Source organism: Amblyomma americanum, chromosome 11 (assembly GCF_052857255.1).
Source record: "Amblyomma americanum isolate KBUSLIRL-KWMA chromosome 11, ASM5285725v1, whole genome shotgun sequence".
In the NCBI taxonomy this organism is placed as follows: domain Eukaryota; kingdom Metazoa; phylum Arthropoda; class Arachnida; order Ixodida; family Ixodidae; genus Amblyomma; species Amblyomma americanum.
The window spans coordinates 22,073,064-22,100,750 of NC_135507.1; the positions used below are offsets into that span (position 1 = coordinate 22,073,064).

The 27,687-nt window shown below is 45.6% G+C and overlaps 2 protein-coding genes across 2 annotated transcripts; both read left to right on the forward strand.

Moving 5' to 3' along the window:
- Positions 1-4,817: 4,817 nt before the first annotated feature.
- On the forward strand, positions 4,818-19,657 carry LOC144111196 (uncharacterized). The gene is made up of 7 exons (XM_077644385.1): positions 4,818-5,016; positions 6,501-6,709; positions 9,627-9,886; positions 13,313-13,524; positions 13,757-13,906; positions 15,762-16,037; positions 16,757-19,657. Exons 2-7 carry the CDS (start codon positions 6,501-6,503, stop codon positions 16,979-16,981), a joined length of 1,332 nt encoding a protein of 443 aa, XP_077500511.1. The 5' UTR covers positions 4,818-5,016; the 3' UTR covers positions 16,982-19,657.
- A 1,815-nt stretch (positions 19,658-21,472) lies between these two features.
- On the forward strand, positions 21,473-25,262 carry LOC144111197 (uncharacterized). The gene has a single exon (XM_077644386.1). The coding sequence runs from the start codon at positions 23,548-23,550 to the stop codon at positions 24,628-24,630; it is 1,083 nt and encodes a 360-aa protein (XP_077500512.1). The 5' UTR covers positions 21,473-23,547; the 3' UTR covers positions 24,631-25,262.
- The last annotated feature ends 2,425 nt before the right edge of the window (positions 25,263-27,687 follow it).

The following is a 27,687-nucleotide window of genomic DNA, read 5'->3' on the forward strand; positions in this document are numbered from 1 at the left end:
TGTTTCAAGTGTATTTTGCTGGGAAATGTCATCATTATCTTCGTCAGTCTGGCTACACATCCACTTAAGAAGATAGGTCTCTCTCACAGATCTCCAGTTAGCCTTATCCAGAGCCAGTTGTGGCCCCTTATCGTCGCAAATTTCGTAAAGGGGGCAGGCGCAGGGATGAAATCACAAAAACGAAGTAAGGTGGGGCCACTTTAGCTCCGCCTTAAGGGTTTGACGCGACAGCGGTTCTTCTTGCCCATGCAGACATGGACACTTTCTTTTTCACAATCACTCGCAACCAGTGTGCCAGAGGTTCGATTTCCATGTAGGCGACATAGGTGTGGTTACTAGGAAAAAAAAACGAATAATAAAGTGTCCCTGCCTGTGCCACTGAGGAGGAGGACAAGAATTATTGGATGATAAAAAGAACGAAAAAGAAAATGTCCCTGCCCGTGCCACTAAGTACAACGGGCTTGAGGAGAAGGACAGCGGCCGATGCCAGCATGCTTTTTCTGTCGCTAGCTCCGATCTCTGAAGTACAGTGAACTAATATCTGAGGATCCGATGCACCGCTGGTGTGGCTGGCACCATTTATGGGAGCCTCTCATAACAGCCACCTTTTCGGCCATTCCGGATTTTCCATTGGCAGCACTGACACTGGCCTTTCTGCGACATAGGGCCCATACGCTGTCTCGTAAAGTTAATTTTGGTCGACATGAGAATTGATATCTTAGTTGCGTTAACGTGAGGAGTTGGGCTAGTTGGTACGAATTCGTGGTTACCGAGCGCAAAAAACACGAAGACAGCGGAGAAGACGACGACAACAGACAACACAACACAAGCGCTCACTCTCAACTGAACGATTATTCGGAAATTTTAATTGATTTCTTTATTTTTATCTTTGCCTTTTTTGTGTATCTAATGCTATTTTTTCCCGAATTAACGTTCAGTTGTGAGTGAGCGCTTGTGTTTTGTTGTCGTCTTCTTCTATGCCGTCTTCGTCTTTTTCGTGCTCATTAACCATGAATTGATATCTAAGGTTTTTTTTCAAGTACATGCAGAAAATATTCTCCAAAAACAGCCTAGAAGTCACTAAAAAATGCTTTTGTGACCATACGTCTCAAAAAAACTGGCTGAAATCTTTGCGGTGCTGCTGTCGCCGGCTGGAATGACTTTGGGGAAAAAGTAGGCTTTGTGCCCATGGAAGCAAAAATTTCCAAAGCAGTTTTTTGATTTTGTAGCACACCTATGATGTCGTCCCTTTCTGAAAAACAACAATTCATCCCAGAACAGGTTTTGAATGTATGAAGCATCGTTTCGAAGGCGATGTATGTTTAAAATACCTACGCTTGGAATGACACCCGGCTGGGGGTACGGAATGGGAGCGCAGCCCGTAGAAATACATGCAAGCAAAAGTTGAGGTGGCTGTTTGTTAACAGTTGGCGAGTGTTTTGAAGAGTGTGACTAAGTATGCTACGTCATTTCGAAGCAATCGTTGTGAAACGCTACGACAAATGTGTCTTGTGAAGCCAGACATACCGCAAAATGCACTCTATTCGCTGGGTGTTTCCCTGAATCGCGCAAGCTTCTTGTGTAGTCCGACATCCTGCTTTGTGTGCTACATCTGCTCATTAATACACCTGTTCAAAGCTAGATAGCCTAGACAGCATTACCTGAAAAAGCAGTTCTCAAATGCTGTGGCAAGCTCATGAAAGAGATCCATTCACTGCAGCAAACAGCGCCACAGGCGACACACCGGACGGGCTCTGGGGAGCCTTAGTCTGGCGTGCGCCAGCACCACCTATGTGTGTAATCGCGCTGTTAGTCGTCTGCTGCTGTGCGCAGTTCGTTTATCGTGCTATTTGAGGACTGCCTTCAATGAAAATCTATTTAGGGTGTCTAATTTGAATGGCAGTACTTGCGAGGAAGTGCAGCCCACAAGGCAGCATGTCTGACTACACGAGGAGCTTGCGCTATTCGGAAAAACATCCAGTGGATAGAACACCTTTTGGGGTATATCTGGCATCACAACACACATTTATAGTAGCGTCTTACAAAAATTGCTCCGAAGTGATGTAGCATACTTTCACACAGTTCAAAGCACTCGCCAACTGTTAACAAACGGTCGCCTCCGTGAGTAGTCTTAGAAACGAGAAATATGTTTTTGAATGTTTTGCTTATATGTGTTTCTCTGGGCCTTGCTTTCATTCCATACCCTCAGCCGGAAGTCATTCCAAGTGTAGGTGTATTAAATATACATCGCCTTCGAAATGATGCTTCATACTTTCAGAATTCGCTCTAGGATGTATCTGGTTGTTCTTCAGGAAGGGGCAACATCATAGTTGCACTGCGAAAGCAGAAGCCACATTGAAAACTTTTACTTCCATGTATTTCAATGGGCGCTGCCATGAACCTCTGCTTTATTTGTTGGTAAACACTGTGTGGGTCTAAACTCAGAGCTCTAATAAGATAGTAGGAATCTTGGAAATTGGGCTTGGGTTAGATTCTTTGCTAAAGTGTGCTGTCAGCTGGGGGGCTGTTTCATGTAATTTTGAAACAAAGCTCACTTTTCCTGAAATGGTATTTGACTTCATCATCATCACCATCGTGATTACGCCCACTGCACGGCGAAGTCCCCTCTCACGTCTCTTCAATTAACCCTGTCCTTTGACAGCTGTGGCTACCGTATCCCCGCTAACTTTTTAATCTCATCTGCCCACCTAACTTTCTATACTTGCCTTCTCTTGGAATCCACTCTCTTGCCCTCAAGGACCAGCAGTTGTCTTGCCTTTGCATTACATGCCCTGCCCAAGCCCACTTCTTCCTCTTGATCTCGACTAGGATGTCATTAACCCATGTTTGTTCCCTCACTCACTCTGCTTACTTCCGGTCTCTTAACGTTACACCTATCACTTTTCTTTCCATAGCTCGCTGCATTGTCCTTAACTTAAGCTGGTCCCTTTTCGTTGGCCTCCAAGTTTCTGCCATATAGGTGAGTACCGGTAAAATACAGCTGTTGTATACTTTTCTTTTGAGGGATATTGGTAAACTGCCATTCACGATCTGAGAGAAACGTTCAAATGCGCTCCACCCCAATCTTATTAACCTCTGTCCTCTGAATACCTCAATAAGAATGAGTTATTTTCCCCTCAAGATCCGGATCAGCGGTAACTACCTGTCCTAAGTAGACAATATTTCCTTACCGCTTCCAGCACCTCGCTACCAATTGTGAGCTGCTGTGCTCTTGCGAGACTGTTAAACATTACTTTGGTCTTCTGCATGTTAATTTTTAGACCCATCATTCTGCTTTGCCTGTCTAACTCATTGATCATGTTCTGCAGTTCATCACCTGAGTGACTTAGCAAGGCAATGTCATCAGTGACTCTCAGATTACTAAGGTATTCTCCGTTAATGCTTATCCCCAACTGTTCCCAATACATGCCTCTGAATACCTCCTGTAAACAGGTGATGAGCAGCATTGGCGAGATCGCATCTCCCTGCATGGCACCCTTCCTTATGGGAGACCTCTTGCTGACTTTATGGAGGACTATGGTTCCTGTGCATTCATTATAGATATCTTGCAGTATTTTTACATAAGGCTCTTCTACACTCTTGTTCCGCAATGCCTGCGTGACTGCTGAGGTTTCCAGTGAGTCAAATGCTTTCTCATACTCAATGAAGGCTATATATATATGGGGTTGGTTATATTCTGCGTATTTCTGTATCACTGATTGATAGTGTGAACATAGTCTATTGTTGAGTATCCTTTACGACAGCCTGCATGATCATTTGGTTGATTGAAGTCTAAGGTTGTGCTGACTGTATTTGTGATTACCTTAGTAAATACATTGTAGGCAACGAACAGTAAGCTGATCGGTCTGTAATTTTTAAACTCCTTGACGTCTCCTTTCTTATGAATTACGATAATTTTAACGTTATTTCAACCTTCTGGTACGCTCGAGGTCATAAGGCATTGCGTATACATGTAGGGTGGCTGGTTTCCCTAGAACAATCTCACCTTCGTCCTTCAACAGATCTGGTATCACCTGATCCTCACCAACTGCTTTCCCCCCTTTGCATTGCTCCTAAGGCTTTCTTAACTTTCTCTTTCGCTACTGGTGGGATGTTTCATTGCTGTGCGCTACTGCCTCTCTCATTAACGTTCTGATTACATTGGCTACTGTCTAGATTTGTGTAGAACTCCTCAGCTACTTTAACTATTTTATCCATATTGCTAATGACATTGCCCTCTTTGTCTCTTAACGCATGCATCTTGTTTTTACCCATGCCTAGTTTACTCTTAGCTGCTTTTAGGCACCTCCATGCTTCATACTGCTAAGGAAATGCTAGTTGAATAAAAAATCCCGCCCTACAGTAAGGTTGGAACGATTTAAGTTCCGCAGCTACATTCGCCTTGGCGCAGTCCGAATGTTGTAAAACTGCTCGTTGTGTTCTTGTGTTTCATCAAGAGTGTACGCAAAAAATAATGACAGAGCAGATGAGCCGTCGTCGTTTCGAATATCTGACGGCAGGTGATAAGTTAGAGGTCGTTGCTACAGAAAAGCTGGACTTCAGCGTAGCGTGCGCTAAAACAGGCTGCGTTGCTGCGCGCAGCTAGAAGCTGGACATCCGTACTCCTCTGGCGCTGCCGCGCGCGCGTGCGACCAAGAGGCACGTCAGACGTCGTGAACCACCTCGTCCAGGGTGATGCGAGGTGATGTGCGAGATGTGTTTGGCTTCACACCACTGATCTAGAATCAGAAAAGAAAGAAGAACCGAAACTATGCCAAAACTATGCAAGCAAATTATGGCACTTCAGCCACTTTGCTGCCAACAGAAGCCAAGGTTGTAGCCACGTGCGGTCGCGTGCGCTCGCTCGGCGCGCGAGCAATAAATTCTACAAAGATGTTCGATGGGCACTGAACAGTCATGTAGAAGCTCTGTTTTAATCGGCGGAAAGGCAGCGTTGGAACACAGTGAAGTCGTGAGAGGGGAAAAACTTGGCCGCCGCTTGTCAAGCTTACTGAGGTGAGCGGTGGAACTCCTGCTTGCTATGGTTTCCAACGAAACGTCTTTGGCCGTTCTAAAGCGGAGTTTGTCATATGACTAAAAGGTTGTGACTAGGTGTTTTACTAGAAATGTCCATGGACGCCTAAATACGGTTTGCCGTATTTAAGCTCGAACCCGACTGCGGCGGCTGCGTTTTTATGGAGGAAAAACGCTAAGGCGCCCGTGTGCTGTGCGATGTCAGTGCACGTTAAAGATCCCCAGGTGGTCGAAATTATTCCGGAGCCCTCCACTACGGCACCTACCTCTTCCTTTCTTCTTTCATTCCCTCCTTTATCCCTTTCCTTACGGCGCGGTTCAGGTGTCCAACGATATACGAGACAGATACTGCGCCGTTTCCTTTCCCCCCAAAAAACCAATTATTAAGTATTTAAGCTAATCTTGATATTGCTGGCATTTCGCTCAACATTTTTTGGAGGAACTGCCACGTCCCCATAACCCGTCCCAGAAAGAAGGATCAGCGCGACAAAAAAAGTATGACACGAGCGATTCCAACACCAACAGGCTGCTGGCAAGCTAAAGCTGCATTTTCTGAAGGTCAGCTTGTCTTTGCCTGTCTACACGCATACTGCGAAGGCGTAGCAGTCGGAAGACCGGGAATAGACCTGCAGTTGAGGCCGTATTCGCGACATAGACATTGATGCTGCTTTGCAGATGAAACGCATGCTATTTGGAGGCGCACGACATCAACTGAATACATGAGCTGACATGAGCTCTCGTTATTGAAGTTCGCACCACTAAACTGGGAAAGAATAGAAGCAGCTTAAGTTTTGGAGCGTGAGGATGACATGCTTCCAAGAGAATGAGCTCACCGTGTTCACTAATATGACCAATCGTGCACTGCCACATGATAGGGGAAATAGCAAGGAGTCTAGTTTTGGCGGTTTTCGGTTAATAATATAATTTCAGTTTGTTTCTAAGCAGTGAAAGGTGACTCAATGTTCCTGGTTTTTGCCCTTCAGCACCTAGTTTTCATCTCTAGCTTAAATGCTTACATGGTTCGGGCTTCTCTGGTGCCTATATTACCTGGCCCTACTTAAAAATAAGACTTGAAAGCTTGGGCTGTGACAATTACTGCCCCCCTTTACCCCACCCCCCCTTTTTTCAGAAAGATTACATATTAGGCGGAACAGTGCGTAAAAGAGGAAGTGAAAGCTTGCTGCTTACGTCTGAAAGGAAAGTGCATGAAGAAGTCAGATGCGGAAAATGTGCATCCTAACAATTTCACTGAACACTGGAAGCAATTTTTTGCATGTACATCACTGATGTGCCGATAATCAGAAATAATAACTGGACTCTGGACACCTGAGTGATTTTGGAATTATTCTCTTTAATTGTAAAAGCAGTGGGGAACTGCAGTACATTTCGGCTTCAAGGAAGCACACTTGTTAACTTACTACTTATTTCGGATGTTTTCTTTTTGCTGATTGGGAGCTCTTTTCCAGATGGTGTTCTACCTCCTGTATCCAGAGTATAATGTCGACCTGGAGCATCTATGCAAAATGTGCCATCGTAGGTTGGCCATCTTGATGAAGATTTCCAGATGTGAAGGCAATGTTGGCGCTGTCCGTGACGTGCTTGAACAAGATGACACGTGCCATGAATGCCTCATCGAAGGCTCCCCACAGGACAGAGTGTCACATTTTTTTCTCAGGTGAGTAAACTGAGCCCAAAATAAAGTAGAATTTAGCACAGTTGTTTTCGGTTACATTGCAAACTATGGTAGTTTTCAAAAAACACTGTATTTTAAAATTTCACCAGTAATAGCAGAGCAGAGGTTGAGTAATATGGGACGGATACATGGCCAAAGGTGGCTGAAAATCAGGTGAGCAGATGTGGTTAGGAAATTTTCTGGGATAGGGTGGCTGCAGCTGGTGCAGGACAGGGCTGATTAGAGGGCATTAGGAGAGGCTGTTGTCCTACAGTGGACGCAATCTGACTGATGCTGAGGACAATTATAGTACCAGTAATGTGCCAGTCTACATTACGACAGTGCAGTATGACAGTGAGAGGCTGTTTCTTGAAATCATACTTATATATAGGGGTTAGACTTTTCTTTTTCTATTTTTCGAAAATTTGGCAGACTTTTTCATTTTTTTTTTATTTCAGAATGCAAGTTCCATTTTTTTTCTTCAGCTGATATTATTTCCTACGAATAAATTAACGACTTTATTCAGTGATTTAATATGGCAATTTTATGTGGTCAAAAGTCACTTAGAGTCCCTTCCCTTACGGCGCAGTTCAGGTGTCCGCCGATATGTGAGACACTGCACCATTTCCTTTCCCAAACAGCCAAATCAATTCAATTCAGTCTCGGCATTTTTGTCAGCATGCACAGTTTTCTTGCCAGTAATTAACATAATTTACCATTCGTTTTGCACTTACAGGTGTGTTTGTAGCAGGCATTTTTTTCGTCATAAAAAAGTGAGACAAGTTCAATGAGACATCCGGCAGCCAAAACCAAGGAACTTCTAAGAGCTAGGTTGACGAGTTTTCTATGTATTGTCGTGCTGGGTCGAGAGAAAGAGTGGAGCATCACGTGATCTGCGTGTTGATAGCAGCTATGAAAATGCGGCTCAATTGTTGCGGTAGCCCGAATATGGTACTTTTCATGGCTACCGTGCACGGTTCCATGCCAGTGTCCTAGATGCAATTTATAAACTTGTTTTACCGACTAACCACTCTAAGCAGGTGATGATAGTGAACAAACAGTGCTTAACTAGTAGGCAGCGATGACGTGCTGCTTCGCATGTAAACAAGCAGAAAAATGCCTCAGATCGCACAACTGTGTGGCTCATCCAGCAATATTAGTCTCAGAACACCCCTGGCTTCACTACTTACCTAGTTAATTTTTAACTTCGACTGATTGTAGCTCGTACGCAACAACCAGCTAGCTATGCGTTTCATGCCAACAGTACTGAACTTTTTCGGTTAAAACCAAATTTGAAAAACTAAATTTGTCGTATTTTTATCATTTTTTTAACAGAAAAATCCAACCCCTACTTATATGCCTACCTTCCTTTCTGTCCCGTTTTCTTGTTTTGTTTTTTTCTGAGATCACTCCGTGCCTGTGCAGCCCTTGTGATTTATTTTTATGTGCCTCTAATAATTTTCAGTTGAAAGCTTGCAGCTGTCCCTTCTTGTCTCTCTTGAGCATGTCCCAATTGCACTACCCATTGTCTTTATAATGCATCAACTCGTCCAACAGCACTTCCTGCTAACAGAAGTCCATGCATTATTTGTGCTGTCACAAATACCCTACAAATTAGGCTTCGTGCAGAAGAAAGTTTTCAGTATGCTACTGTTAGTGAGTTTAAATGCTACCTGAACGTGTCCACTGAGACTAAATTAATTATCGGACGTATTTTGTAGAGAATTTAACTACAGCGTAAGGACAGACTTTAAACTTATATCACCTTGCTGTACTCTGGCTCACTCATACAGCTGGGGCCTCAAAGCAACTAAGTAATCCTGCATAGTTACACCTTGCTCGGCTATGCATTGCACACACACACACCTTACACACAACTTCTTACTGACAAAACAAGACAAAATGTGGTGGTGAACTCAGTGTAAACCACATTTTAATTTCATGTATAAAACTTGAATAACTAAGAAAAAAAAATATTTTACAGCATTTTACAATGAATACATCTCATTGCACCCCATGTTGCTTTTAGGTGAATGTGCACTTGTTGATTTTTCATGTATTTTTAAATTTCTCAAGGAAGCCAGCATTTTAAGCAATCTATAGGTATCAAAAGCTTTCCCTTTAACACAAGCCACTCTAACCCTGTGTTCGGTGCATCATAGCCTTAATTGCTCTTACGCCATTAAGGGGGCTCTGAAAGGGGGTATAATAAATAAAGTTGCAGTATGCCTGGGATGTTAAAGCACGCCGCTTCATGAATATTGTCCATCAAGAATTTTTTAATGCGCTTTCTAGAAGCTGAGTTATCTGTGGCCAAATTTTAAATTTCAGCGTCTTCGCCTTTCCCTCTCCTCTTGTCACGTATTGCAGGCTGGAAGGTCGGCGCTCTTGCGCCGGCCCTGCCTCTGAGAACGGAGCTTCCTGACCTGCTTGAGCTACATGGCTTATTGGCTGCGGCAACGGTATCTGCCTGACGTATGAGAGAATCTAGCCAATACCCACCTCTCAACTTGTATACGCAGGTGCAAGCGACGAAGGAGGGTGCGAGCATGAAAAAGTCGCCGGGAAGTGCTCGCCAACTTTAGGGCTTGATTGTGGGTCCTCTGCTGCATGTAGAAGTGCATTATTTGACTCAGGTTTTCATGACAACACAGTGGAGTGATTGAGCAAGTTCATGTGCTCTCTTCGGAAGGTGTTTCAGAGCCCCTTTAAACTCAATATAACTATCTATATTTACACTTTGCAAGGCGCAGTTTTGTTCTATACGCTGCATGTAAACGTGTGCTGTGGCCACTGTAGTACCAGGAACATTGAAATGCAATTTTTCCCACTTTCATTTATTTAGTGTACTGATCAAGAGTCGCAAACTGGTCATTGTTTATAATGTGTGCTCTGCAATGGTCTGTTGTTTTCACTGCAGGTCATTGCTGTGCCCATTCGGATCTGCTTTCAACACCATAGCTAAAGCAGAGTCCATGCTTTTCCTCTGTCGCTTTGAAGCACTGAACTGGGAGGAACGTAGAGAAATCCTGGAGCATGGACTCTCGGACTCCAAGGAACTCCTTAAGTGCAGGATAAGTCGGCGGTTTCAGGAGGTCTTGAGGACACTCGTGAAGGTTCTTACAGCTGTCTTGGAAAGCTGGAGCCAGATTATTGAATCTAAAGAATTCTGTGTCAGTGGTGAGTGATTAACGCAATGTGACATAGTGGGTTTTGATTGGTTGAGAAATTGAGTTGTGTTGTCAGTTATGTGTTTTGTGTTCCGAGCTTTCACAGAGCAAACTCCCCAATTCAGTTGTTGCCATGAATAATCCTGAAAAATTCTGCTCTGCAGTCACCTTTTTAAAGGGGCATGTGGGTGGAAAACATGCAGTTATTGTTGAAAAATTTCATTGTTGACTATTGCTTGTTTTATTATGTGCAAGCTGTTCTCTTTCACGTCCAACAATGCCAGCGCCGAATATTGACGCGAAATTACTAAAACCTCCGATGTAACACATCAAGTGACCAAGAAATGAACACAGCTACTTTCACGGCGGCAAAAAATTTAAATGGAGGCAATTCCTGCCATTGCAGTGCTGCATGCAGGTAAAGAAAGCCAATCTTGTTTCAGGCGCATCCCCCGGAAGGTTTGCAGCCTAGAAATAAATTCAAAACTCTTTTTTTTATGTCCTCAAAGCTGCATTGCCACTGCCTCTTCAAATCACTTGCGATTCATTTTTTTTCATTTATCATTTTTGTGCAACCTCAATGCTTGTGCATGACATTATTTCAGTTGCTCACTTCGCATCGCAATCATTTTGTTATGGATAGGGCTTAATATATGAGAATGCAATAATATTTTTTATTGTAATTTATGGAGCGTAATGAGAGTCAAATTTGTTATTTATTTATTTTGAATATACATATTTTTGAAAAATTCAAAAATTTTACACATGGCTAATTTTTTCTCATTGTATAAAAGGAATCGTAGTGAGCAAAATTAGATATTTCTCTGAGCAGTCATATGTGCATATACTAGCAACAAATAGGTGCACAAAAACACCTTATATTTCAAATGCATGGCTTGCAACAATTAAACCAAGCAACATAGGCAAAAATCAACAATACTGGATTTAAAGATGACTGACAACAATCTCTGAACTGTGAAATTTTAGTAACCTAGCACAAATATTAACAAGAAATATTTTTTCTGGAGCATATCCTCTGAAGTGCTTCTAATTGTCATTTTTGTCACTTACCATTCTGTTTTCATTGTTATGTTGTCTGCAGTCACTAGCCTTCTTAAATGACTATAGACACTTAATATTTGCTTGTGTATTTCTTCTTTGAAACAATGCTTGAGACGTTAGTATATATGGATTGCCCCTTTGTATTCCTCTCTTGCTGCTTGCTAAATTATTACTAATTGAATTCCTTCTTGATGCTTTTTGTTTCAACTATTCAATGATGGCTGTGACGCCTGAAGAGACTTTAGGTCATGTGAGGCATGAAAAAAGGCTGAAATGTCGTTTGTTGTCATTCAAGCTCGTGAACCAAGATGGCTTAAACAGTGTAATGAATTAAAGCTACATATCAGATATTATATTCCAGTTTCCAGAGTCTCATGTGATCTGAAACCACCTTTGATGTCACATCTATCGTTCGATTGATGAAACCAAAACAACATGAGAGAGGTAATTCAATTATGAATTTTTTAGTGGTCGTAGGTGAATACCATGTGATGATCCATGCCTAATCTCTTACACATCATTACAGAGGAGAAAACATGCAACTAAAATTAGGTGTCTATAGTCCTTTAAGCAGAAGTGGTGAACAGTATTATTTTAAAACTAAATCAAAAATGAATAGTGCTTCTTTGTTTCCAAATTGAATATGAATATAAGATTTGTATGAGTATTTGATTTGTGTTTAATGGGTATTAGATTCGTATTTTTACGAATACTGTATACAACTTGCGATATGCTAGTGAAAACATTGAAGCACTTGCTGTAGCTCAATGTGCTGTAATGCCATGAGATGCAGCGCTATAATGGCCAACCTACATGGCACAAACTTGCACGACAAACTTTGCGCAGCAAGTGCAGGCAAGCGGCATGCCGGTGCCCTCGCGTCTAAGTCAGTTAATCTTTTTACTGCGTTTTTTAGTGCAACTTGTGGCTGTAAATGGTTCATAGGGCTTTCGCCTCATCTTATGTTGCCTATAACAAACAGGACAGACGATAAATTTCCCCTATTTGTTATTTTGTTTGGCGATTCGGAAGCTCCTAGACCTATCAAGAGATGTCAGTTTGTTGATAAGAATGGTTCAGTTTGTAAAAACTAGATGGCGGTGCTATGACTGGTGTAATGGTTGCATCTGCATTTTCCTCCATTGAACTAATGGTGCAAATGTGACATACAATGCAACGTCCCACTAAATGCTTGCATTTAGCATGCAAACACAATTTTGAGACTCCCTACCGTACATGATTCACACCACTTTCATCACCACATTCACTTTGGCCTGCTGGTAGAGGCAGAAGAGGTGGGCGGAAGTTGAATGCAGTAGAATATGTGGTTGTTCCTCACTCTGATGCCTACATTGACCGCTTGCAGCGAGCGGCTGACCACACAGCCAAGACATCTAGCGCGGGCAGATCGACAATGAACAATTAGTTTTCCGCCAGCCACTGAAAAACGTCGCCAGACTGAGTTTGTCATTCCATTGGAAAAATCATCCCATACGGATCATCCTTAACACAATGATCTAAGAGCTGTAATTCATGAATAGCTATTGGTGTGACAAGAAATGACGCTGATCTCTACTAGGGGATGCAACAGGAAGTCAGAAATTCCTTTTCAGTCAGAAGTTACCTTTTCTTCCTGCCAATAACAGCAAATGAACTATCACCACATCTCAACAGACGGGAGGAGCGTGAGCTATGAGCCGCAGTGTCAGGGGTTGGATATGGCTGAGCCCTGCTGACTCAACCAGCCATGGAGGCCATGGCAACATGCTACTATGTGGCTTTGGTGTGGGCCATTTTGGCCACTCTTTTTGTAGAAGTTTGTGTTTTTTTTTGTTTCAGTTATTTGAACACTGTTCAAATACTTCAAACCATTTTCAGATAGTTAGAATAATTTATAGCATGCTCCCTTTGATTCAGTCAGAGAATGTAATTGTCTAAAAAGTGTAGCACCTACCTTGTGCCCTGTTGCTTCTAATCATCATTTTTGTTGCCTGTAGTAAAAACTACTTTGCGTGGTGTTTTGTGCCTATTTTTCATGTCTTATATCCACCTTACATAATGGTGATGATGATGAATAATATTTGCTGTTGAATACTTTGGGGCAAATATCGGCCCATGTTCAAAAGTTGCCTGTGCATTTGTCTTAACCTTGACGTTTTGTGCCACAATTGGTAACAAAAAACTATACTGTGTAGTCTAAATCATAAGGCTATGAAGCAAAAGAGGTGAAAGGCAAGCTAATAACATGCTGTTGTTGACATTTGAATGTTAGTTTTGTGTCACTGTGAGGAATAAGTGGGAAGCTCTTAAACAAAGCAGTGTTTGGTATGTATCGCACTTTCAGAAATCAAGTGGTGTTATTCTTGTATTCCAGTGCCCTTTGAGCATGCTTTGTCCCTGGTGAGTAGTCGCCGGGTCATCCTTCGAGCAGGAGAGGCCTTCATCAGAGAGCATCATCTCCCGCTTTTTCTGGCCGGTATGTTCCATGATGTGTGCGAGCAAAGTGCTGCACACTTCAAGCAATCAAGTAAATTCCGGATATTGCATCAAGACGAGAGGATGGCTGAACTGCGCACGTCCTTAAAAGTAAGTGGCAAGATTGTGTACATATACTATATGGACAGTTAAGTACAAAGTTGTAACCAGATTTCCTGTTGTACCTTGAGCATGACTGGTGTGTGTCGTAACTCAAAAAGCTTTGGTGAGCTAAATCAGTGCCTATGGTATTGTGTAGTTGTGATGAAAACTCTGAACTAGTTGTAAATATTATTAGCAAAATGTAGCTCCTAAGGCACAGATGTTGTTGTGTGGCTTATAGGATGCTTTCCAAGCCCTCCAAGGATCCCTGGCTGTGGGTGGCACACTCAAGGCTAGTGATGTGGACAGTCAGGCAACTTACTTCCCACCCTGCATGTCCACATTGTACTCCACTTTGAAAAAAGAAAAGCGACTGCCTCATGATGAGAGGGTGAGTCAACAGCACTGGAACATCATTGGTGGCTTATTAGGAGAAGGACTGAAGCCATTGCTCAGCATACTTAGGCGAAAGTCTTTGCGGTCACAAAGCCGTGATCGTGATATACTTTTGGTGCATTAGTTGTAGTGGGAGTGGTGCACATCACTGCTGCTTCCCTGGCTGGTTGAGTTAGCATTCATTTCTTTTTCTTGCAAAATTAACACCCCTTTTATACTCACTGTCATTGCATCATAGCATAAAATAGGCACTAGTGACCTGCTTGTCCTGCTTGTTAAAACCTCCAGGAGGGAAAAATATGGTAACAAACTTCCACTGCAGTGGAAGCAATACCAAAAAAATGCTTTTGGCCAAGTACTACAGTGATTTAAACCGCACCCATATCGGTTGAGAAGTGATCTTTACAATAAAGCTTGCCAGAAATTTTAGTCTCACTTCTCTTTTTTCTTCCAACTTCCAAATGGCTCATTGATCAGCTTACTAAAAACACCAATAGCATCTTTATGCTTTATTCTGCTTCCTCCTAACTGCTATGCACAGGTATGAAATGTTAACCACTCGTCAATATGCCTCCTGAGGATCAATGTGGGGTGATTGTCTGGAGATGCTGATGAATGAATTGAATGACACTAAACAAACTTCTGTGCAAAATGTAGGATTGTTCTGCCCTTCAGTGAAATTCGAGCTCAGAAAAGTTTGGACTGGTGGCATGCGTAGTAGCAACTCCACACTTCAGAAGAGGGGTCTTGAACTCGCATCAAGAATTCAGCTGTATACTGTATGTAGCATATACAGCTCTGTGTTGACAGAGCTTCCTAAGCACATTCTTTTCATTCCTAGCCCAGTTCAAGGTGTGAGCACTTTTTGGAAATTTTCTGTGGTGAGCGAGAAGTCTTGAGGAGCAACCTTCAAATTCATTCAGCATTAAAAGGAGCTGGCAGAGATTGCAGTTATTGCAGTACATGGTCAAGGATCTGAAAGGGATGCACAGGCCACGAAAGTATGCATCACGTTGGAGCTATGTGGGGAGGTTGACTGATTGAACTGTTAAATGCCGTATGACGCCAGCAAAGATTTGTTGTATGGCAATGAATTCAGGGGCAGAAAAGTTTGAATTTAATTTTCAGAGGTTACGCTGGTATTAAATTAGTAAGCGGAATGAATAATTCTGCCTACACGGTTTTGCTCGTATTCAGTTACATTAGTAAAATATGTGGGTGGCAGATGGGAGGTGCATATTCGAGCTTTGGCCTGACAAGCAGTTTGCGTGCAAGTAATTTCACATGTCATAGGTGGTGTATTACGAATCCAGGAGGCCTGTTTGCTCATGGGGTGCTGTTTATGATATAGGTTCATGAGGAAATCTTGCTTACACTGTTTTGCATTGTTTAGATTACTCCTAATTATTTACAGGGTTAGACCGGTTCACCAGAAGAGTGAGCTGTAGTGTAGAGAAACGTAAGTAGTTGCTAAGGTTGGTGAAGTTAGAAATTGTCACTTTTCAGTGCTCAGTTTCGCCCTGCCAGTGACATCGCATTGTTTTCGCAGTTATAAAAGTTTTGTTGCTTAAAAAGTGTTGAAGATTTGGCATATTATCATCATTAAAAATTTCCACCATCACGCTAGCTGGCAGTTCAGTAAGGTGCCTCCAAAGTTTTGGGATTGAAGCTACTATGTTAGAGCTGGAAGTTATACGAATAATGTCAGACATAGTGTGGCTAAGCTCTCTCGAACATTGCAAGATGTTGCAGAGTTGGTGGTTCTCCAATTTACGCATTGCAGAGCATTTTCTGCACGCATTTGCTCTTGACGACAAGGTAACCTGGGATCCCTTTTTCGCTCCTTGCAGTTCATCTTTTCATTGTTCCTGAAAGAGATTGGTCTGAGCCTATCGGAAGCCATTCAGTTCTGGAGTCGCTTCTACATTGAGCCGCCAGGCAAGAAGGCCACATGCAGCCACACATGGCAGGCAAACACATCTCGCCTTACGTACAGTGTGCGGCACATGTACGGCCAAGAAGGCAGTCGCATAGACTACACTGCACACCGGTGTGTTCAAGTCCAGGACAGCCAGCTCTGTCCGTTCACAACAGACTCATTTCAAGCACTTCCTGGTGCCCAGCAGGTATACCTCATACCTGCTTCTGACGTAATGTTTACATCTCTTATTTGGTTTTAAATGAAGACATAGTAATGTGCTTTGCATGCTAACGAAAAATGGGAAATGAAAATTGTGAAGGGAAATGTGTTCAGGAGTAGCTGTCTGTGCAAAAGGAAATGGATGCCTTGAGTAATCATGCAATGCACATTTCATTTTACTCATGATACCAAGTTCGTTCACAGTACCTGGTGTTAGGATTTGTCCTGGCAGTGTGTCCTGAAAAATTTACCAGACATCTACCATTGTGCTGATGCAATAAGAGTGTTTAGTTGCTCTTGGTACACGTGTGGAATGTCTGTTGCATTTGTGTCAAGCTTTAGTGTTTGCTGAGTGTTGGAGTAGGTAAGTCATGAGGTGTCGGGGTGGGGGGGTAGGGTTATGGGTGTCGGAGGTTAGTCATGCGCTATGCAGCTATGTAAGGTCGCTCATCTATACTTATAAGGCAAGCGTCTGGGATGACAGATGCAGTCAAGGAAAGGAGTCGGAGGGGGAGGTACGGGGAGAGTGCAAACAACGTGCCACCACCGACTTAGTTTCGCCAAATTATGCCCATACAACTGTTGCTGTAAAAACAACTGGCTACATCTATGCAGTACAGACTGGCTATGTGATGTACGTGCCGCACCCTGTATTGAGCACAAATTTGCTCGCTTTGTTTTTTCTCATTTCTTTCTGTTCTGCAGGTGGAAGACATAGAAGACATTGCCCAGCTCTGTGAGAACAAGCAGTTTCTCGCTGCATGCAAGCTACACCTGTTAAGGAAAGGGGAAGACCTTGCATCAGAGATGATCCTGAATGCCGAACCATTTGATGCTCATGATGGTGACTCTTTAAGGGAGCCTCTAGTCGGAATCCATAAACCCTCGCAGTTTTACCTTTACATTAGGAAAATTACAGGGCAAGCTTAGCACAAGCGTACACTGCACTGAGGAATTTCTGATCTAGATTTGCTGCTTAGCTTCAAAGATTACAGATGAAAATAACAGCTGAAATAGCCTAACATATTCTGCACAGCTGAAAGTGCAGCAGGTAATTTGTTATTTCCCCTAATAGGTTTCAGCAGGCTATAGCATATATTTTTTGCTTTTAGTCTGTTGTTTGTTAGTTGATGCGCAGGTATTCCCCACAGCAGAGAACTTTGGGGAGGAAATTACTTAGTCTCTTGAATAAATTCTAACCCTGCACGGCAGTGATATTTTCATATAAACAATATATAAATGCATATGTTGCGTGCGAAAAGAAAAACAAATATTATCAGTAGAATTGAGCAGGCAGGGCACAGATAAATAAAGCAGAAACACCAACACAGACGGAGCAGCAGTTTCTGCTTCTACACAAGTCATATGGTAAAGATCATATTTGTGCTAAGCACACAAGAATGCAGTTCTCCCCTGAGGATCGGCCGCTGTGTGCTTGTTTGCAACACTAATCTTAATGTGATGTGCTAGTGCAGTTAACAGGGTGATGAATTACATGCTACTTCGTTCCTTTTCTGCGGTTCAATCATAATGCAACATTAATTTATTCATTTTTTATGCAGACTTGTAGCTTTAAAGTGATACTTGTTATGTCATCTCTCATGTCAAGCTGTATTGCTTAATCTTTGCCTGATACTTGTGACAAAATAATTTGCAGAGAATGGAGAATAGCTGGGTGGTTGGAGATAACCGTTGGCTTAAAGGAGTTTAGACACCTAACTTTTTGGTGATCGTTTTCTTGTTTGTAATGATGTGTAAGGCATTATTATACATCGATTACCACCTGGTATTCTCCTACGATTACTAAATAACTTATAATTGCATTTCTTTCTCGTGCTGTTTCGTTTTCGTTTTCAAGCCGAATGAGCACTGTGATGGTCAACATGTGCTTACAGGTCACGTGGGACATCAAAAAACTGCAATATAGTCACTGCTACCACTTTCGTTGTCATTCCGGCTCTTGAAGGATGGCTTCAGTACTGCAGTAAATTAAAACGATGAAACAGCAATTATATGAACGTTTTTCCATGCCTCAGGTGACATAAAAGCACTCTTCGACGTCACAGTCATCATTCAGCTGTTGAAACTGAATCCGAAACAGCAAGGCTGCCACGGTGGCGTAGTGGTTATGGCACTCGGCTGCTAGTCGGAAGACGCGGGTTCGATTCTGGCCATGGTGGTCGAATTTCGATGGAGGCGAAATTCTAGAGGCCCGTGTGCTGTGAGATGTCAGTGCACGTTAAAGAACCCCAGGTGGTCGAAATTTCTGGAGCCCTTCACTACGGCGTCTCTCATAGCCTGAGTTGCCTTGGCACATTAAACCCTCATAAACCACAAACTGAAACAGCATGACAGAAAAAATTTAATTATAAATTATTTAGCAGTCGTAGGCAAATATCACATGGTGATTCATGCATAGTAGTATCTTCCGCATCATTGTAAAGAAAACATGCCACCAAAATTAGGTGTCTATACTCCTTTAAAAAGGCTGTGAGCTTGTCTACTGAGCATTTTGATTCTTTGATGAAAATGATTAGTTTAAAATCATTTTGCTAGTGCTTAGCGAACACACGAGACAAAGAACACAAATACACAGGACGCTAGTCTTCAACTGCCGTTTATTTGAAAAACATTCAGTATAAGACATCTCAAAATGCTGACACACACGCGCTGTAGCAACGCCACGTTTCAGGAACATTTCTTGATAGATTGACAGACGGGGTGCTGACGCATTTCGAATCTTCTTTATCAATGCACGTAGCATCGAAAATTTCGCGTTCCGATTGTGTTTTTATTGTACCTAGAATGCTTGTATCTTGGAAGATTGGTGTGCAAGGTACAGGGTACCGTTCGATAAGACAGCATTTGCAGTGCGCAGGGAGATTCCCCCCCGCCAATATGGATTACGTTGCCAAGCGATGCCCTCTCAGCCGCTCATTTATACATCTTCCTGATTGCCCAGTATAAGCCTTGCCACAAGTTAGCGGGATTTTATAGACAATGCCGATTTTGCATGGTGCGAACTTGTTTTGGTGGTTCGTAGTGCACATTGGCTTCGTTGCCTCGCCGTTTACGAGCAGGCACAAGCGTACAAGTTTCTTCGGGGCAGTCAATACAAGATCATCGCCACACCTTTTCGCCACCTTTTTTAGATGGTGCGACACGTTGTGCACATACGGCATAGCCACAAGTTGAGTCCGTCGTTGGGGGTGTTCACGGTTTTGTTGCCTCCCAGTTCTCTCCTTTTTCAACAGCTTTTCCGCAGCAGATGGCACAGTTTCCTCTGGAAACCCGGCGTTCTCTAAGCGAAGCTTTTGCAGTGTCACACTTTCGGTGATGCAATGCTCGCACGACTTATTGAGAGCAGCGCGGAAGGCATTCATGGCACTACCCCTTTTGACAAGTTTAGAGTGCGCCGATTGATAACCGAGAATTTATTTTTTTGTCCTCGGCTGATACATCCAATAAACACATGCCTTTTCAGTCTATCAAGAAAAATGTTGTTCCTGAAACATGGCGTTGCTACTGCGCGTGTGTAAGTGTCAGCATTTTGAGATGTCTTATATTGAATGTTTTTTGAATAAATGGCAGTTGAAGACTAGCGTCTGTCCTGTGTATTTGTGTTCTTTGTCTCGTGTGCTCATTAAGCGCCAGCAAAATGATTTCAAACGCTTTCCAACTAGCCCAAGTTTCCACCTTAATAAATGATTTGTTTTGCATTGAAAACCATTTTTGGAGCCATGTAACTCACAGTTGCATGAATGAATTAATTTTTGTGCCACGGTGATTGTACTAGTGACAGCTTGATTGGGCCAGCCTCATGTAAAGACTTCACAGCGGACTTCATCGCAAACACTTGAAGAGGAAGAAGCGAAGCGCGTGGGAGCACTGTAGTGCCGAACCCATCCACTGAGGAAAATCGCAGTGCACCTTGAGACGAGGACCGCACATGCGAGATAAAACGGTTCGTCGCGAGATGCGCGCTCATTTTGGACTGCAAGAAACCTGTCCTGGGACCTTGGAACCGGGGGACAAGGCGAGCGGTACCCCCCGCGTCAACTGCTTGCACTCGGCATCATATAGACCGTTTACAGTGAGCAGTTTGCTCTGTCCTCGACAGGTGGCACCACTAGGACGGGCGCCACTTCTGGCCTTCGGAGCCGTAGTTAGCATAATAGGCACGCAGCGCGAAACTCTGCGGCGCAGCTTGTGTATGACCGTCAAGTGACTTAAACAACCCGGCTGTAATACAGATATTCGTATTGTTCAATTAATATCTAGAGCTAATATCCCTGTGGTGTACGTGTCAGAAAAATAGACGCGCTTTTTACATATGGGACACTTCGCGACGCAAGTGCTGACGTTTTTCAAGGAACTGTCTTGCGAGTTCATGCTGCTTTCAGGGAGAACAGAATGTGTTGTTCCAGGAAAAATAAACATCACAAATGCCTCACGCCAGTTTATTTCAGCGCTAGCAGCTAGCTCCTGGAATGCCAGAACGAGCGTGCATGCCTTTAACCTTTCTCACCTTCGACAAACACTGATGCGGTGCGTATAATAATCGGTGCATTTTTAGACCTTTTCAATAAGTTCTTCCTGGGCGTCGGCACAGTGCACACTAAACTGTCGTCTGTCCATACTTGGCGCTAGCACAGTGGAAGAGGCAAACGAGTTTCTGCAAACGTCCGTAGAGGAGGCGCTTCAATAATTCTCTCGCCCGATACAAAGGTCTACAGAAGTACGCTAATGCATGGGAGAGCGGTGAAATTTGTCATGACAGGACTTTGTATATATTTCAGCTTATTCCGGCTGGTTACATATGCGGGTGCTGAACTCCGAGCACTTTTAAGTTTTACTTAGCAAGAAAGCACAGTCGAACGTCACCGAGCTTCTGAAGGGGCCCTTGAGAAACACCATATCCTTCCTTTTTAAGCCGGAATGTTAACGAAGGATAAAGTAAATATCTGGGTAATCGGCCGGCGATCACACGGACGTTCAGTTGTACGTCGCGTGCACAGTGCTGAGCAGTGAACACACATTCCTCCATTCGGCAAAAATATCGAGCTCTAAAAAAGCAAGCTTTCAGACGTTGTTTGGCTTTAAATCTGCAGCTCAACAACAGGTTGCACGGGCCACAAATAGTGGTAGGCGATCAATCGACTCAATAAATTTGACCGCGGTTTGTTGGCACACTTGAGCCAATGATTCGAGCTGATGCAGGCAGTCTGATGTAGGAGTAAATGAGCCGGTTGAGCCAAACATTTTCCACTACCGACACGTTCTATGCGCACTCACACGGAAGTTTTTGCGCCGTCCGACAGATCGTTATCCACAGCGGGAGCCGGAGAAGCGTCATGCAGCCGGCAGCCGTCGAAACGGGAAGGCCCGAAGGCCGGCGATGTCGGAATGGTCACATGACCAAATATGGCAGCGCCCATGCTCCCGCGCTCTAAAGCGTATATAACTTCTACGAAGCAAACAGGCCGCGCTAATTTCGGAACGATCGCTGTGACCGTGGTGGCGTTTTCATCAGGGTTATAGCTTCGCGCGAACCGCTTCCGCGACTGCGCATGCGCAGACCACCCTTAGGGCGCCAGATGGTGCCACGTGCCCGTCGTCTGCATGCGCGCCTGCCGCGTTGGGACAAATCAGCGCGTACTCTGTGGTGCCCGCGGAAGCGGATCGCAGATAACGCTACTCTATTCATTCTGGCTTTCTCTAATCGAGTTCGTTTTGAGTGATAACGTCGTGACGTAGGAACGCAATCATGGGCTTATTTTTAAAATTTTGCTTGCTTTTGTTTTTTCAAGTTTAAAAACGATATTACTCCTAAGTTATATTTATAAAAAAACTTAAATGCGTGTTTCTGGACATTATCTGCAGCTTTTGCACAGAATTTACAGTAATGTCTGGAATACAAATTTCGTTCAATTTAAGGTCATCCCGATAAGTGAATTTGGACGCATTTAAAAAAAATACGCCAAGCTGGCCAAGAGGGCTGCCTAGAGTTCTTTCGTGCAGCACGTTGTTACTTTGTAAATCAAGCATTCTTGCTATGGAACGCGTGCTTTTACAAAGCATGAGGTAGCTGCTCCAAATTTAATTTTCACCTGCGACAAATAAGACTGCTCCATAATGCTCTTGGCCATTTTTACCGTTGGAAGCGGCGAATGCTCCTCAAAGGAGACCCTCTGTCACTAGCATCAACCTGTTATGATGTCGCAGTCAACCTTGCACGCGCTAGGCTGCCGCAACTGCACCGTAGCAAGCGCAAGGCGGTTGTGAGCAACGTCTTAACGTGTTGATAGTGAAGCAATTGGTTGCAGAGCCTATTTTCAGAGGCACTTGATTAAAATGCGTGTTGTAAGAATTGATACGTTTAAACGTAGCATAGTTAAACCTAGCAGACGCGCGAAAGCAAGTGTTCATTCTTCGATTGGAGGGGGCAGTTAAGCTCCGCTTCAAGCTAGGGTATGACGTGATGTCTTTAGCGCAGCGGTTACGCGATGCGCCACTGCACTGACAGGCGACTGTTTCTATCACAGCCACCGGTAGGGATTGTGCAACACATGCTGCTAATCTCGACAGACAGACAGAAAAACTTTATTCAGCAAGTGAGTTTTAGACCCAGCTGGGTCCCTGAGCCACTGCGCGGTCCCGCACTGCATCAAGTAGGTCATGCCGGGACATGACGCCGGCAGCCCGAGTCACCGCAGCAAGCTAATCTCGAGTAACCTCTCGCGCAGTTGGCGAGACGCTCCTCCGAACTTACGCGAGCTTACTCGGGTAGTAACTAACTCGGGTTGCTTGACAACGGCACAGGATAGTACGTACTATCAGCAAGAATTGAAACGCGACGATTGAGCTATGGTCAGCAAAATAAAAAGCTCTTATCCAGGGCAAGCAATTATATCCTCTCCGGGACCTATCATGTTCGTGTTTTCTTGTCGCCACCTCGGTTTTTTCGCGTATCATTCGTCGTTGATGGTACGTACGGTGGCAAGATTCTTAGTCGGTGTTGGTGAGCGTATGACTATGAGCGATTTGGCACTATTGTCAGACCACACCGCCTGGAATGGCGCGCGCCCGATCCATGCAGCTGCGATCAGACAAGTAGACTTGTTAGCACAGGAGTTAACTATGCATTGTTTGTGCTGCTTCGTTCATGCGGCGCCGCCGAACTTTAAAGCGCGCGCGAGTAGCTGCTGCTACTCTGGCTGTGCGATAGGTGGCGCCACGCCGCAACTTTCTTCCCGCCCGACGCTCGGAGGAAATATTACCGCGTGTACGGGACAGGTGGCGCTACCGGCGACGAAATTAGGGCGGGATGTTCGCTTCCGCGTTTCGAGCGACCCAGCGAGCGACGGGGCTATGCGGTGGCTCAGAACCGGTATTTTGACAGTTCACCGCGAGACCGACGCCGTGACGGTAGCGTCCTGCCTACAGCCGCATCCTCCCCTTGCGCGCCGCACACTCTGCCGCACTTCAGCAGCGACATGGCCAACTCTGGTGGCGTGGTGCTCGTGACTGGGGCCTCCGGCTTCATCGCCGTCCATGTGGTCCGAGCCCTGCTCAAGCAGGGTTTCCACGTGCGTGGCACTGTGCGCGATGCGAAGAACGAGCGCAAAACCAAGCCACTTCGGACCTGCTGCCCCGAAGCCGAGCACCCCGTGGAACTCGTTGAAGCCGACCTGCTGGACGATGCCGGCTGGGCCGAAGCCGTCAAGGGCTGTCAGCATGTGGTTCACGTGGCGTCTCCGTTCCCGAACGCCGAGCCCAACCACCCGGACGACGTGATCCGACCCGCTGTGGAGGGCACGCGTCGCGTGCTCAAGTTCGCCGCCGAGGCCGGAACCGTCAAGCGAGTGGTCATCACCAGTACCATGGGTGCCGTACACGGCGAGGTCGACAATCCGGCCGACCGTGAGTACGACGAGGGTGACTGGACCAACGTGGACTTCAAGGGTCTGGAGACGTACGCCAAGAGCAAGACGCTCGCCGAGAAGGCGGCCTGGGACTTCGTCAACTCGCTGCCGGCAGCCAAGCGCTTCGAGCTCGTGGCAGTCAACCCGTCGCTCGTGTTCGGCCCGCCACTGCACGGCACCTACGGCACCAGCGTCGAAGTCGTGAAGCGGCTGCTGGACAAGTCAACGCCGCTCATCCCGTACGTCAACTTCGCCATATGCGACGTCCGCGACGTCGCCAAGGCCCACGTCCAGGCCCTGGTTGTTCCGGAGGCTGCGGGAAAGCGGCACATCATCAACTCGGGCAACGTCTGGCTGAAGGACATAGCGCACACTCTCCGCGAAGAACTGTCGGGCCAGGGCTACTACATCCCGTTCCTGTCGGCTCCCAACATTGGACTCTGGCTCGTGGGTTTTGTCGACCGGTCAGCCAAGATGCTCTACCCTCGCGTCGGAAAGGTATTCAAGTTCTCCAACAAGAGGATGCGCGAGGTGCTCAAGGTGGAACCGAGGCCCATAAAGGAGTCGATCCTGGACACAGCTCATGGACTCATCCAGGCCGGCATCATCCACGAGGCTCCCAAGTACGTCCGCAAAGAACTGCGCCTGGATTGACCTCCTCGCTCGTCATGAACTGACTTGCGTATACACCAGGGACTACTTGCGGGTCGGCCGTGTATGCTATGCTATTTTTATTGCTAACTTGTAGCAGGCTCGTGGCTTCTAGCTGAAGCCTTGTGAGTTTATCCAAACAAGTGACCTCGAGCTGACTGTGAGAAGGCGCCCTGACCCGCAGTCCTAATTATCGTAACCGTGCCCGGCTCCAGGCATCATTCGAGCGCCCGCGCATGGTATGCTGCCTTTGTCCGAAGTTTGGCATCCAACGTGCTTTGTTACCAAGTGAGCTAGGTCATAAAGAAGGAATAGCTAGCAGTTACAAACTGTCAGTGGGCATGCAAAAAAATGCAGAGATAAGTTAGCGTCGTTGCAACGTTTTGGTTGTCCGTGCTATACGGACACCGATTAATTTCTTGTATTTGTGCGCATATACGACGTTGCAGCTTTGAGCGAAAAGCTAGCTTTCTCGGCTAAGGACAGGGGCTTTATTTTATGATTGTACTGATGACTGTTGTGAGCACCGCGTGATCGTTTATACTTCACCACTCGTGCCTCCTGCCACCACGTCTTCGTGTGCGCTGTAACTGTACATTCTGAATAAAGTGTAAACAAAGACATTCTTTCAAAAACGGATTCTACTTCAGACTGAAGTGAACTGCGCTGAACGGTGGAAACGTTGTCAAAGGCAGGCTTGCGAAAATGTTCGCCACACTGTCCAACTCCTGCTTTGGCCACGGGAACTTCGCAGTTTGGTTGAGAGCGTATAAAAAAGTTCTTTTCCGTTGGCAAGCCATTAAGCATCTCCAGCCTTTGTTTTCTTCGCAGAAAACCAATTTTTATGCGGAAAGCAGTCTTTCCTATTTCATTGTACGTCCTCTTGAGCTTGTTTGGTCTCGGAAGAAGGAACCCCACCCTCGACTACCCCTTCGAGCACCGGCGAAATCTGGTTTCGCTTCGCTGCCGAACCGACTCGCAGCTAAAAATATAACCCTTCTATTTTCTGAATGCGGAAGTTCTACGAGGGGGGGGGGGGGGGGGAAGGGGGGGAGTGTCTGTATGCTTCCCTCCCAACGCGCACTGGTCTGATCATCGGAGAACGCTCATGAATTTGACAATGTGAGCAATCCAACATCTATACCAACATGCTGAAACACAGCTGAAGGTGTAGCTCTATAATTCATGACTTCGTCTTCTTGTACAAAAATGAAACAAACTCTAGACTGGAGTGGAGGGGGCGCGTCACGGATGCTTGTGCGCTTTTTTCGTGTACAAAGAGCGCTTCTTTATTTCTGATTGGAAAGGCATCTTCGCACTGAGAACGGAGTAGCTTTTGGTTTGTGGTTTAACGCCCCAAAGCGACTCAGGCTGTGAAGGCCTCCGGATAATTTCGACCACCTGGGATTCTTTAACGTGCACTGACATCGCACAGAACACGGGCCTCAGCATTTCGCCTCCATCGAAATGCCGCGGCCGGGATCGAACCCGCGTCTTTCGGGTCAGTAGCCGTGCACCATAACCACTGACTAGGATGACACTAACACGCGTTAGTTCCCTCACCCACTCTGCCCGCTTCCGGTCTCTCAACGTTACACCTATCATTTTTCTTTCCATGGCTCGCTGTGTTGTTAATGACATCCTAGTCGGAATCAAGAGGAAGAAATGGGCTTGGGCTGGGCATGTAATGCGAAGACAAGATAACCTCTGGTCCTTAGGGTAACGGAGTGGATTCCAAGAGAAGGCAAGCGTAGCAGGTTCCGGCAGAAGGTTAAGTGGGCGGACGAAATTAAGAAGTTTGCAGGCATAGCGTGGGCGCAGCTGGCAAAGGACAGGGTATATGAGAGACATGGGAGAGGCTTTTGCCCTGCAGTAGGCGTATAGGTGTAGTGCCCCCGCTTTCTACCACTAGAGGCCCCAGACTGTTCGAATAAGTGAGCGCAAATGAAATCCTCCTTATTTTGTTTAGTCTACAGTCACCACGGCGCATTCGGAATTCATTCCTGTCAATGCTGTCCGATAGTCGCAGCAGGCTTTTGTGTGTACTATCGGCGTCAAATGAAATGCGAACAGCGGAGCGTGTGGCCAAATGTCCGGTGACACATTCGGACAATCGCAACGGGCCACGCTGGCAGCAGCGGCTGTAGGCCGCGTGAATGAAGCGGGCGCTCTTCTTCCTGGCCTGCAGCGCTTTGACTTTGCTACTATCATCTCCCTGTTATCAGCGTCTGGTCGCGGTTGCGATGCGAACAGTGAAAAAGGCCGATCGGGTTGCGGTCGGTGTCCAACGTGGTCGTCGCTGAATCTCTTGCTTCACTCCGTGAGCAGAACTTGATAGCCGTTCCACCAGCGAAAATGTGGCGCTGTAGTGGCGAAGCGAGAAAACGACCGTCCAAGAAACGGAAGCAAATCAGTCGCAAACGGGGAGAGCACGCCTATCTCGGATGACGACAGGTATAGACTGCGTACAATGGACCTTTGGCCACGCGCTCCGCTGTTCGCAGTTCATTTGACGCCGATAGAACAACGCGTCTACGCAAGTTGCAGACGGTTGGTAAGTGTGACCTGAATATGATGCGCGAATACGAATTTAGTGGCCTGTCTCCCGCGTAGCTTCTGCTGACGCCAGTTGCATTTCTCCGGGTCGCCTACGCGTACCGGCGGAGCGCCTACGCGCACGGGCGTACGCAGGATCCTGTCTGCGCATGCGCAAAGCGCGACGCTTGAGCAGGGCGCAGATATCTGTACATGTCAGATGTCCGCGCCTGAGCGCGCGCGTCGGAAGCGGGGTCCGGTTTACAACAGGAGGACCGCGGGGCTCTCGAGGACTCTTTTTTTTCATGGCTTGAAGCTCTTTCAGGTTCCTGGAACTTTTCTTTGCTGTTTAAGTTGTCCTTTCAGCGCCCCCCCAAATCCCCTTTCTTCACGCTTGAAATTCCTTCGGTCGGCTAGAGAGGGGGAACGAGCCAGCACAGGGAGCATGGAGGCGGATGCGTCTTTTCAACGCCCGTCACGGCGCTGGGCGCGCAGGCGCTCCGCCGTGCGCCTAGGATGTGTCCA